At 37.5% G+C, this 13,959-nt stretch overlaps 1 protein-coding gene across 1 annotated transcript in view; it reads left to right on the forward strand.

The window, feature by feature from the left end:
* IMPG2 (interphotoreceptor matrix proteoglycan 2) overlaps positions 1-13,269 on the forward strand; it is a 32,467-nt gene extending 19,198 nt beyond the window's left edge. The window contains exons 9-15 of the mRNA XM_054701112.1: positions 1,552-1,846; positions 2,709-3,964; positions 4,593-4,812; positions 7,664-7,874; positions 9,907-10,095; positions 12,481-12,682; positions 13,114-13,269. Of these exons, the coding sequence (XP_054557087.1) occupies positions 1,552-1,846; positions 2,709-3,964; positions 4,593-4,812; positions 7,664-7,874; positions 9,907-10,095; positions 12,481-12,682; positions 13,114-13,197 (2,457 nt within the window). The 3' untranslated portion in view covers positions 13,198-13,269. The remainder of the gene's footprint in view (positions 1-1,551; positions 1,847-2,708; positions 3,965-4,592; positions 4,813-7,663; positions 7,875-9,906; positions 10,096-12,480; positions 12,683-13,113) is intronic.
* Positions 13,270-13,959: the final 690 nt, after the last annotated feature.

Below are 13,959 nucleotides of genomic sequence, written 5' to 3' on the forward strand. Positions count from 1 at the left end.
CACATTCCTTTGTTGTAGAAAGTGGCTGGAGGTTGGCTGAAAGAGGCTGCCCCTTTATTGATGGCAAGCACTGACTAGCCGGGCTGACTTGTTCTGTAGTTTCATTTGTGTTTAAGCCAAGTCCTTTATTTTTGATTAGTGATAGCTGTAGGAAATTAACTATTTGAGGAGTCATTGGAATGCTAATGGGTAATGAAGAGACATGAACAAAATTATTAATTAGAAGGACTTTGTATTGCTTCTTTACTTTCTTCTCCTCCTTTCCCCAACCCCTTCCTCCTCTGGCACACCGTTAGAAAGAATTTGTTCTTTTGTAGAAGTGAGTATTTTTTAAAACAAATTTGATTTTTAGAATTTGTTTTATTTATTATTATATATATTTTTGTTGAGGTAACATTTGTTTACAACACTGTACATTATTTAGGGGAAAAGGGTCACTCTTCCACAGATGTATGTCACCACACCACACCCACCACCAAAGCACCCACAGTTCTTCATCATGGGGGTCCTTTACCCTTTGTCCCCACCCCAACCTCCTTGTAGTAGCCTCAATTGTACAGTTATTACAGATTATGTTAGAGGTAGGAATGTTGAGATATTGAACTTGACAGCTTTTGGCATCCTGATTTGGAAAATCCCTTGCTGCACAGTATTATGCTTTATTAGCACTAGCAAACCATTGAACTGGCATTAGCAGAAGTGAATCTAACCTCTAAATACGTCTTCTATTCCTTTTTTTTTTGAGCAAAGTCACATAGCCAGAAATCATCTACATTTCATCACCTCCTTCTTTCCCTTCTACACTCTTTATTTCTTTTCATTTTTTAAAAGTTTTTTTTTTATATTTATATAGAAGATCTGGGGTGTAGGCCAGAGGTGTGGGAAGTGAGAGGATTCACCAGAGACAGAGTGGGAGCAGAACAGGCAGATCTACTGAAATACACTGCTAAAGGGAACAGTGGGTGAGACAGGAGAGGTCTGCTGCCCCATCTGGGTTAGCTCTCTGGCCGGGGATTGAACTCATGCTGTCATGGTGAGAGCCCTTAGACTTAACCCGAAGGCCACCAGGGAGACCCCTGCTCTTTATTTCTAATTAAATTTAACCAGAGAGACCTTTTTGGATTCATGTTATTGTTGATGATTTAATTGATTCTCACTCTTTACTCTTCATTTGTAATTCATTACAAATTATGTAATTTTTGACAGAAATTATTTAAAATTTCTTTTTTTATTTTAAAGTGTATTGCACTACAAAACATGGTTTAGCCAGGATATTAATAGTAATAGATCACTTAAATGGCAGCATGTTTAGGGTTAAGGGAGTGAAAATAAGGATATTGAAGTAAGCAGAGAATAACAAAAGATTTTTTAATATGGGATTTGATTATGGATCTGTTTGAGTCTAGAGCCCATGTTCCTCTCCCCCAAGATTACATTGCTTCATTATCCCTAGAAAATCTGGAAAATAGATGAATAGGTGGTGTTTGAAATCATTTTAATTTATTTCTTTTATCTATGATATGACTTAACCTTTCCCCCCCTTCTCCCTAGGATAATACTGAATGGCCCTCAGCAGATGAATCCAACATCAGCAGTATTTCACCACTTGATTTCAGTTCTGGTCCTCCTTTAACCACTGACAGGAAACTTGGGTTAGAAAGCCCTGTGGATGATTTAGTGTCTATACCCAAATTAACCTTTCCCTCAAAGCTAGGCCTCAGTTCATCTCCAGAGATTTTAGAGGCGAGCAGTTTGACTCTTCATTCTGTCACCCCAGCAGAGCCTCACACTGGCTTGCCTGTGCCTTCTGAGGAAAGGACTTCTGGATCTTACTCATTAGAAAATGGTAAGAAATTCCAATCATTTTTTTTATGTCTTTACTCTTGTATCAAATGGCAAGAGTTTTGAAGAGAGTAAAAAAGCAGTATTAGTCAAAAAGCATGGTAGCATGCATTAGGATGAAATGCATTGGGAAAGTTGTGTGAGAAAGTGAACACTCAAATTTAGTTAGTTGGAATGGAGGGTCCAGTTAGGCAAATAATAAGAAATGAACTTGGTAGGTGGGGTGGAGATAATTTATAAATATTTTGAAGGTCCTACTGAAGAATATATAATTCAGGTAAATTACTACTAAAGAACTGCTTTAGTTACTTGTATATTGGAGTATAAACAAAGATTACTCTGGTAGTTTTTAATAGGTTAATTGTGAAGGTCAAGTATTGATCAAGATGTAGCTGTGTAGGAAAAAAAATCAATGTGACTTAGGGATGGAGTATATATGTGAAAGAGAAAAATGAACAAAGGTATAAATAATAAATACACATAACAAAGAAATGGTAATTCAAAGACAAAATTTCCTAGGCAATTTTCACTCTAAGTGTCTACTAGATTCAGTCTTTGTTCTTAATGTGACTAACAGTAGTTCTTTATTTTTGTGGATTAAAAAAATCAAGTGTTTGTTTAAAGATGAATTATTTTAATAGCCAAGATACTCAGAGAGAGGAAGTATATTCATTAATGATGTGCCACATCACAGAAACAAGATCAGACCTACTTGCTGTTGACTGGATATAGCAAAGTAAAAGTCAACAAAGTCAACAATTGTCTCTTGACTCTATGGGGAGAAGCAATTAGATGGCTTTATTAGGATAACTAGGAATAAATTTTGGGAACTCTGTAGATTAATTGATGGAAAATTTTATTTTTAGGATTAACTAAAGTGGAAGTGTCAGAAGATTTTCTTTCTATCGATCCATTGCCTTTAAATCCATTAACTCATCTTGTGCCAAAAGAAACAGTACCACCCATTGAAGACTCTGATGTGTTTTTGACATCCCCACCGTATCTGGCCTCCTCTGTCACATTAGATCTTATTACTAAAGAAATAACTACAACTTTTGGCTTGGACTCTCTAGCTTCCAAAATAAAAAATCAATTAGAAATGAGTAGTTTGATGCCAGACACATCTGTGGAAAAAGAGTTCATATTTGACAGTGGTTTAGGTTCAGGGTCTGGCCATAAGGTGGATCTGATTACTTGGCCATGGAGCAAGACTTCATTAGAGAAGAGCACTAAACCACTGTCCAAGTCATGGCTTGAAGATGAGGATTCACTTTTGCCACCTGAAGATGTAGATGAGAAACTTCTTATAGATGACAAAATAGATTCCATGGGCCAAAGTACTGAGCATTCAAAGTATGGGCATTTTAACAGTTCCACAAACACCACAGAAAAAGAACTTGTTGCAGAGACCACAGCACAGTCTGCATCTCTAATTCTCTCCAAGCATCTACCAGAGATACCGGACAATGATTATTATTATTCAGTTACCAGAGCACCTTTTCTACAGCCATCTATAGCAATTTCTGCTGCTTCTGATAAATCACATCAAGAAGAAGCTTTTCTACAGGAAACTACAGAGCCATTCAGCCGTGAATGGTTTCATAGCAAGGCTTCAATAGAGAAGCCAGATATGAGACCTCTGTGGACCACATTGCCAGAATCCGATGTAGTTTGGGCACGAACTTCTTCCCCAGGGAAATTGTCCAGAGATACATTGGCAGGAACACTACAGAATATTGACGATCTCAGTTTGAAAGCTACACAGTCTACCAAATTGCCCCCAACCACAGGCTCTGTTCTGCAAGAAGATGAAGTAATTATGGGCGTACAGGATATTTCATTAGAACTAGACCAGGCTGGCACAGATTATTATCAGTCAGAGATAATCCATGAGGAAAATGGCAAGGTTGGTAGTTATGTGGATATGTCTACAAATGTTCACTCCTCAGAGATGACTATTATGACTCAGCCTACAAAAGTAGGTGACTCAAGCTATACCCAGGCCCCAGGAACTTTGGTAGTTTTCTTCAGCCTTCGAGTGACTAACATGGTGTTTTCAGAAGATCTATTTAACAAAAACTCCTTGGGATATAAAGTCCTGGAGCAAAGATTCTTAGAATTGGTAAGCACAAGAAGTAAATTTGAGTGTTAGTGAACAATTGTGTATGAAGCACCTCTATTTGCCCCAAACATATAAGATTTGAACCAAGGAAAGCATGGTCTACATGAATTTGTATTCCTTATCTTATCTACAAATGAACTTTCATTCTCTATCTTATCTCTAAATAGTGTCATGGTATAGATTTGTTAGGAAAACAGTAACCACACAGATATAAGAAATGGAAAACACAAAGGTGGAATGAGGATGATGTGATAACTTAGATACTAAAGATAGTATTCTATGAATTTGGGGACTGAAGCAAGTTTAAGATTTCTTCTCACATTTTACTGTGAGCCGATATTTTGTAAGTAACTAGATGCCTTTGCTGTTGTGATTTTTTGGTGAAATAGATGGTAAACACTTTGGGTATCTAAAACTGTGAGTTCAATGGGATTCATAAATATCACTATAAGAATCTTATGACTCTCAAATAATTTGCAATTTATACTTTTGATGAGCAGTTTGAATAATATAGTGTCCAATTTGGGAAAATAGGGGAGGAACTCAATCTTGTTTGAGGAGGGTTTTTTTTTTAATTTAACAGCATGTAAAATTTGTCAATAAACTGCTCACATTTCATGTATTGCAGCTGGTTCCCTATCTCCAGTCAAATCTCACAGGGTTCCAGAATTTAGAAATCCTGAACTTCAGAAACGGCAGTATTGTGGTGAACAGTCGAATGAAGTTTGCCAACTCTATACCTCCTAATGTCAACAATGCTGTATATATGATTCTGGAAGACTTTTGCACCACAGCCTATCAAACCATGAACTTGGCTATTGATAAATACTCCCTTGATGTAGAATCAGGTAATTATATTGAGTATTATGGTGACTTCTTTGTGGAATCCAGTTTCACTGAATTCACTGTTCGTGTGTTTTCTTCTTCAGTGAGTCAAGGTGAATATATGAATACAAAATGTGTGGGGAAAAGAGTACTATGTCAGGCAAGTTTTCTACATCTTGATAATAAGTAAAATATATCTTCAAAGGACATCAATGTCATTCTCTGTTCAAAAGGGTTGTCCACATATGTAATCTTGTTTACCTCCTAGTCCCCTTCCTACCTACTCTTCTATGTGGATCTCTCTTTTACTAATTCATTAGATCTGTTCCTGCCACATCTGTGTTGCCAGAACCAATAGATGTGAACTCTTTTCCCTTCTATATTACTTTCCTAATTTGTTTTATCTATTCCCATTATTTTAAGTTATATAAATACCAATATATTTTTTCTTTTTTTTTTTAAAGATTTATTTATTTATTTATACAAGCACTGGGTACAGGCAGAAGGACCGAAGTACACTGCTGAGGGGAGCAGCGGGCGGCAGGAGAGGTCTGCGCGCCATGTGGGACCCTCCTCTGGTGGCCGGGGAGCAGCCGGGGATCGAACCGGCGCCGCAGAGGCTGCAGGCAGGTTCACAACCCGGCGCTCAACCGCTGCGCCACCGGGGAGGCCCTACCAATATATTTTCTATGTATATCAGACATCATCTGAGCTGTACATTCAATAAACAACTACATACTTGAAAATCTCAACTTGAATATATTCTATGTATATTAAATATAAGATGTCTAAGAGGAAGCTCTTGTTTTCCATATCTCCCTACCTTTAAGTTTTCTCCTTCTTGGAGAAAGACAAATACCAGATGGTGTCACTCATATGTGGAATAAAAAGTAAGTAAATTAATAGTCAGATAAAGACAAGTTGAAAATCTAACCCTTAATAGCTGACTACAGAATGGAGACTCCAGTGGGTAGAGGAGGAGTAAGAACAAAGAGGGAAGGAAGCACAATGCTCTTTGGTGGGAGAATATGGGTGAGTGAGTGGTGGGTGTGCTGTGGTGGTAATACCTACTGGGGGTACCCCAATATTACCTCACTTAAAAATAAATTCATTAATTTAAAAAAATACTCCTTCTTTTAACATCTCCATTTGATATATGGAAGCTGAATCCATTCATCTACTTAACCCTGCAATTCATTATGATACCTTAGTTTTCAGCCACTCACCAAACATACTGAGTCTAAATTCTAAATATATCTGAAACCTATGTGCTTCTGTCTATTTCTACTGGCACTTTCTAAAACATCAGTCAAATTTTCTCACTTCCCTCTTTGAAATACTTCAATGGCTGCCTGGTTCACAAGCCACAAAGCTTGTCCCTTATCTTCCCCAATGTCATCCAATGAAATTAACTTCTTTTTTTCACAATGTTTTAGTCAAATGCTCTTTCTTTCTTTTTTTTTTTTTTTTTGTGGGACCCTCGCCGGTGGCCGGAGATCGAACTGGCGCTGCAGAGGCTGCGCGCAGCCTCGCAACCCAACACTCAACCGCTGTGCCACCAGGAGAGGCCCTCAAATGCTCTTTCTTTAGTACCTCGGGCTCAAAATACTTTTCTTACCTTAAAGTCTTTGTGTGTAATGTCCCATTTGCTGGAAACTGTGTCTTTTTGGCTGATTTCTGCTCAGTTTTGATGCCTCAGTTAAAATATCTGTTATTTAAGACATTCACTGACTTACCGCTAATCTAGATTGGTCTCTCCTTTTATTCTCTTTTTGCAACATCATATTTGTTCTTGCTATTGAACTTATAAATTCATAATGTACTAAATTATGCACATAGTTGCTTAAGGCATATTTTTCTTAGTTGAGGTGTCCCTAAGAACTGAGATTATATCTCTTTTATTAACCATTTTCTAGCCAAAAACTAACACCATGTCATACATAGAAGGTGCTTAAAAATACTGAGAATGAATGACATGAACTACTGTTTGTCTTTGCATTTGGATGCAAAGAAACATGTTGGATTCTCAAAGTTTGTTCTATTTCCCCAATCCACAAATCAGAGGACAGTGTTTTTGAGGAGGTAAGGTAAAAATGTCTATCTTCATATTTTTTCCAGTACTGTTTACTTTCAAACTCTTTGGAAGTAAGCCCTAGTCACCATTTGCCCATTTGCCATTCACAGATTGGCACTGACCAGTGAAGGACATACAGTGAAGGAGGATGTAGGGCCCATATTTCAGTGTCCTGTATAACTTTTGATGTGTTTTTGTTCTAATTAACTTTAAAAAATTGTCATTTTCCTCTCATTCCTTTGATGGGAAGTGTAGTTACTAAAGTCCAATATTGTTGGGAATGACCGGAGAGTGTGTAGGACTCTTGTTTTTCTGACATTAACTTTCACAAATCTTGAATGTTCTTAGTCAGCTCTTAATGGATACTCTCCTCCCTCCCTGGGCTCTGCGCTCTGTCTCCCTACCTCTTGTTCTCAGCATGGGTCAAGGCGTGTAGCATCATGTGTGCAGGGTAGAGGTGGACTGCAGCAGGACAGAGTTGGTGGACATGAATGGTATATGAAAACTGTGTTTCATTTGGTTCTCTAATTGCATGACATGGATTTTAAAGTTTATACATGCTATCTAGGTAGGACATGCAGAGTCTTACCCAGGTCATTGGGTTTTATGCCTTGGATTTCAGTTTCAAAGAAATCTGATAGAAACTCATCAATCAAGAATGAGTCAGATTTTTTTTTTTTTTGGGTGGTACAGGTGGTGATGGTGTATTTTACGGTTCCAGAAGTGCCGGTCCATGAAGGAATCCCAATTTCTGTATTTTGCCTTTCTTTGCCTCACACTCCAGTTTGTTTGATATTTAGGTAATCAAGCCAACCCTTGCAAATTTCAAGCATGCAATGAATTTTCTGAGTGTTTGGTCAACCCCTGGAGTGGAGAAGCAGAGTGCAGATGCCACCCTGGATACCTGAGTGTGGAAGAACTGCCCTGTCAGAGTCTCTGTGACCTACAGCATGATTTCTGCTTGAATGATGGGAAGTGTGATATTATGCCTGGACATGGGGCCTTTTGTAGGTATGTTGTAGTTAAGAATTTTGGCTTCACAAGATTATAGATACTTCCAGTGGAAAAAAGGGGTCCACACATATGATTTTAGGAAAATCATAGATTATATTTTATAGAAGTTATATCTGAAAATATAGCTCTTCCTCAACTTACAATATCATCCTAATAAATCTATCTTAAATTGAAAATATTGTTAAGTCAAATATAGATATTTAACATATGTGACATACTAAATGTCTTAACCTGCTCAGAACACTTAACATGAGCCTACAGCTGGGCAACATCATCCAAATGAAGCCTATTTTATAATAACATGTTGACTATCTCATGTGATTTATTGAATACTGTACTGAAATTAAAGAAAAGACTGCTTTAGTTCGAAATCCAAATTCAAAATATTTCCACTGAGTGTGTATCACTTTTGTATCAGAGTGAAATGGAAAAATTGTCATCAAAATATTGAAAGTCTGAAACCATTTGTGGGTCTCATGTGAAGACTGGGCCATTTAATAGACCAATCAATCAATTGGTTATTTTATTTTATGCTCTTAGGGAGTTGTAAGAAAAACAGTGCTTAATTGTGTCCTACTGAGAGTCCTTTGAGCAGGTGGAGATCTTTGTGTTATGGTTCTTAGTGGTCATAGACTTTGGTGCTCATAATAGGCTTAATTAAGAATAAGATCCAACACTTTATACCTGACAGTGAAAACAAAGGAGTTTTATTGTTCTACTTGGATTATGTTCTTAATGGTGTTGGGCTACATTTGGGCCTACTGACTATTCAAAAATATAGCAGTTGCATTATATGTAACAAATATGTGTTATGTACATTTTTTTTAAAGGTAGAATCAGTGAATAGATAGTAGCCAGAGGAGTAGAGTATCCTTCCCTGCTGTCTCCTCTTAAACAAAGCTTGATAAATCAGCCTGTCAGCCACATATAACCAGTCACATGGGTATAGAAGGAGAAAATGCTGAAGAAAAGCAGGGGAAGCATAAGCAATTTGCAAATGTCAAAATAGGAAACTATTGGCATACATCCCAAACCAGAGGAAACATGAAAATGATCCAAATTCTTCTAAATGAAAAAGTATAAAATTTAGCTTGAAAGTTAAGGGGGAAGACAGTCTCTCAATTTCCAGAGAAATTACTATTATTTTGAAAGTCAGTGATTTCCTTTCTACTCTGGGGACTGAAGGCATTTATACATAAGCCTGTGCTCTTGGGGTTTGGCAGATCTCTGCAATGTAGTAAAGGTATGTGAGGAGTTTGGGCCCAGACCTCATGTCAGTCACTTTCCTTCCTGGGCCTCTTTTTCATTATTCGTAAATAATGAAGTTAAATAGAAATACTTTCTGTAAGCTTATTCATTCTTTTATTTTACAATTAGTCATTGAGGACTGTGCCAGGCATTAAGCATCACTTTATTTTTCTTTTCTCTTTTTTTCTTTTTTTTAAATAAATTTTATTTTTATATTCCCCATACAATTGCAACCCCCTTATTTTGACCCCAATCCCTCCCCTCCCTGCCCCCCACCCCCTATAGAGTGTCTCTGGTTCATAGTTTTTTGTTGATTTTGATTTTCACTTTACAAGAGTTACAAGAGTTACTCATTTTCCTGGTCCCTTATTTAAGTTTTCTAGATTCCTGCTATGAGTGAGACCATCCGGTATTTTTCTTTTTCTTTCTGGCTTATTTCGCCGAGCATGATCCCTTCCAGCGCCATCCATGTTGCTGCAAATTGCATGTGTTTATCTTTTTTGAATGCTGAGTAATATTCCATGGTGTATATGGACCACATCTTCTTGATCCAGTCATCTATTTTTGGGCATTTGAGTTGTTTCCAAAGCTTAGCTATTGTAACAGTGCTTAAGCATCACTTTAAATGTGATCATTTAACCTGTATATTTACCTCTTTACTGAAGCTGCATGTGGTTGATATCTATTTCTTACCTTTCCCAGTCCCACTGAAGGTTCTGCTGTTAATTGTTACTTTCAGCAGAGTGATTCCATTTTTGGATTTGGTCACTTCTTGTTACAGATGCCGGGTAGGTGAGAACTGGTGGTACCGAGGTGAACACTGTGAGGAGTTTGTGTCCGAGCCCCTAGTGATAGGCATTACGGTGGCTTCTGTGGCTGGATTGATCCTCATCTTGTCTGCAGTCATCTTCTTCATTGTCAAGACTCTTCAAACTCAGTATATTATGAGAGAAAGAGAAAGGCGCTTCAGGTAAATAAGGAAAATTGCTTTCTGATAGAATAAAATGTTCTTTTTACTCATTCATTTGGTGTATACCATATGCCAAATATTGGGCAAGGGTATGGGTAGAGGGAACAGAGTTGTATAGTTGAATAAAAGATGGTCCCTGTCCTCAAGGGATGTCAACTTGGAAAAAATAAGCAAGATTAATAAGATACTAAGGGGCCTAGAGGAGGGAATGAATTTGTTTTGCCTGGAGAGAGTCTTAGAAATTTTAATGAATTGAGCGGTGGCCACGGCACAGATTGGACTCTGCTAGTTAGTGTGCCTTGCTCTGCTTTTTCTGCAAGCATTCCTGACAAACCTGTATGCCTGAAATTGAGAAATAAGACAACACTGGAGAAGACAGAAAGGCAACAGGAAATTCAGCTGTTTTCCAAAGGAACAACTGAACAAGAGAAGCAAGCAGGCCAATTGTATTGAGGCGTGTGTTGCCACTATGCACTGCACACTCCAAAAGCAATGCCTTCTTACTTTACTTCTTTTACCTGTTTAACTTTGTAAAATGGAAAGAACTTGGAGCAATTTTAAGGGACTGTGCTTCCCCTCTTCATATTGGAGAGTCAAGAATTACTGACAATGAAGGCTGCATCTACCTCTCCCTATGGGTGGGACGACAGTGGTGGTCCAAAGTGTAAGAAGCAGTTTAATGAGAGTGCCATTTTTTTATTGTTCAAATCACTTTAGTTATTGTGACATAAAGCTTTTATAAATGAAAATAAAGTTTTAAAATCTGGAAAAAGGAGTTTTAATGATATTTTTTATATTTTAGTTAGGCAGATGTTTGGCAGACTAGATGCAAATTGCTTATGCTTTCCCTGCTTCTCTTTAGCATTTTCTCCTTCTACACCCATGTGACTTTGGTTATACTTGGCTGACAGGCTGATTTATCAAGCTTAGTTTAAGAGGAGATAGCAGCTGGTGGAGGGGCTTTCTACCTCACTAAATGAGTGTATACAAATTCAGGAAGGCATGTGTGAATTTCAGGACACACTGAAGGAATGGTATCATTGAATATGGCCAGGATTCCTGTTTTATGGTGAGAGAGAAGTTGGAAGGGTGATGGAGAGGAAGTGAGGCTCTTGTATGAGGACCTCTTACTTCGTGCCCCTTTGGCTCATTTCATGGTAGTAAGCCAGATTTTAAATCTGGGTAAGACTGACAAGAAATGAAATCTGGTTCTCCTGGAAACAACCTAAGTATCCATTGATTGAGGAATGGATAAAGAAGATGTGGTATATATACACAGTGGAATACTATTTAGCTGTAAAAAGATGAAATCTTGCCACTTGTTTCAATATGGATGGACCTAGAGGGTATTATGCTTAGTGAAATAAGACAGACAAAGAAAGACAAATACCATTTGATTTCACTTATATGTGCTACAAAGAGAAAACAAACAGGTCAACTTAATAAAAGTAAAACAAACTTTTGGATTATAAATAAAAGAAAGAGGGAATTAGAAAGAGTAGGAAATGTCATAAAATTTTCAAGTAGAATTCTCAAATTGGATTTGGGAATGAATTGGTAGCCAGTTAACTATCAAAAGCAATTATTTTGAGTAAAAGAAATGAAAAAAATTTGAATAAAGGTATGAAGAAGTAAAAAGAAATCTGGGTAGCTGCTTAGTTTAAGCATAATTTCTTTAATAGGGAAAGTTGAACCTGCCCTACTCGTTAGACTAGGGATCCAAGCACCTTTTGGGTTATGTAATCATAATCCCTGATTGTACTTTGTTTCTGTGCTTCTAGAGTCTATAAGAGCTCCTGATTCATGGTTAGCTTACCTTCCCTTATTCTCTGGCTTAGCTAAGAAGGAGCCCTTCCTAGATTACCCAGGACACATTTCTGTCACCATTCTTATACTTTTTATTCTGCCTGACTTTGCATTAGACTGTAGTCTCATTCAGGATGGGTTCTAGCAAATTCTTTGCACCATCAGCAACTGAAACAGTTTAGACACACAATCAGCCCTCAGTAAGTGTTTGTAGACTTGAATTAGATGGAGATCCAGTCCTCCATATGTTTATGTTTATGTCAGATTCCCTGTGTGGTTGCACACTAATTTTTGGTTTGTATCCTCTGGGAATGATGGGAATATGTTTTATGAATTACTGTCTATTGGCAGATGTATTTCCCCATCGTTTATCGAGTGCCAGGTACTGTTGCACAGATAATAATGATTACACCTGAAAAATATTGTTTGAGAATCAGGTGAATATTTTTTTATAGTTACTGCCCCTATATAGGTCCTCTTTTTCTTCCTCAGCAGAAAACTTGCTCTAGGTAGTCTTTCAAGTAGCTGAATATCTGAAAGAGAATCCAAATCAACCACACTCTCCTTTTTGTGGTTCAGCAGGCAGCCTGATAGCCTGTCCTCCGTGGAAAATGCTGTGAAGTACAACACTGTGTACGGAAGTCACATGGCCAGACTCAAGCAGTATGAGGGCCCTTATCCTCTGCATCCTTTCTGCTGCCCTGCAGGTGGAGAGATGATTAGTGGTCTGAGCAGGGAAGAGATCAGACGAATGTATGAGAACAGTGAGCTTTCCGGAGAGGTAGAAAACTTTCTTTCCTGTTGCTGCTCTGTACTGCTGGGTGTGTGTGTGTGTGTGTGTGGGGGGGGGTTTGTGTGTGGGTGTGTGTATATGTGGGCTTCAAAAAAGGATGAAAATTATTTCATAATTAGTTTGATCTCCGAATATCTCTCAGTTTATGTGGTGTGCAGAGGGTACACCATTCTGAACTGTACCTTAATCTCCGCTCAGGGGTTGGCTCATTTTCCAATATTAGCAAATGTTCTCTTCCTCCTCCTCTCAGATCAGTTCATGTGGTATCCACATCTCCCATTTCTCTGAAAAGGCATTTCTTCTTATAACTCTATCCTGCATAGTCCAGAAAGCCACAATTTCTTATAAAGATTAGAACTTCTTTTATAAGGCTGTTGAGGTTTTTCTAATGCAATGTGTGACTTTCTTTTTCTTTAAAGGAAATTCAAGAAAGAATGAGAATTTTGGAACTATATGCCAATGATCCTGAGTTTGCAGCTTTTGTTAGAGAACATCAAATGTAAGCCTCTAATTGGGATCTTAATGGTTTGCCTTAGAGTTGTGTCACCAGTATGAGCACATAAATTCTGTCTATAATGACGTGTGTTCTGGTGATGATCAACACTTGTTGAGTTCTTTACAGTTAGTACCTACCACATACATTACCTTAGTTAATTCTTATAATGATTTTATGTTGAGTGTTTCTTATTTACCTCTTATAAATGAGGAAAGAAAGCCTTAGAGAGATAAAGAAATTACTCAAGATCACCACATCAAATGGTGAAGATTTATAGCTAAGCACTGTATATTCTGGCCTAGAAATACCTGAGATTTGTAATATTTTGTCTCTTGTCATAAATATCACCTGTGATCTAATGCTATAAAATATTTTTCGTAGGAAGATTCTATGAGAAATATTTCTGTAGTCATAAATCCTCATATATTTCTACATATCCTTCCATTTACATCTGTTATAGACACATTTCTGTGTGCTTTGAGTTACCCAAATGTCATTAAAGTTTATCTCTTGTGTCTATCAAGTTCATCTTGTATTTCATTCTCTTTCCATTTTCTTTCGCCAGCCTGCATTTTAGGAAAGTTTCTGTAATTTTTTTCCTTTGTTCCTTAGGATACATAACAAGACTTAGGTTACAATAAAAAACAAGAGAGCAAGAGGGAAGAAATGAGAAATCCATCTGCAAAGAAACCATTACGAGAACTGAGTTTAGTGGATGGGATTACAATTGACTTCGATATTTGGTTTCATTGCTGCCCTCATAAAGTTT

This window comes from Talpa occidentalis, unplaced genomic scaffold (assembly GCF_014898055.3).
Source record: "Talpa occidentalis isolate TD23 unplaced genomic scaffold, MPIMG_talOcc4v2.1 talOcc4.4, whole genome shotgun sequence".
Taxonomy (NCBI): domain Eukaryota; kingdom Metazoa; phylum Chordata; class Mammalia; order Eulipotyphla; family Talpidae; genus Talpa; species Talpa occidentalis.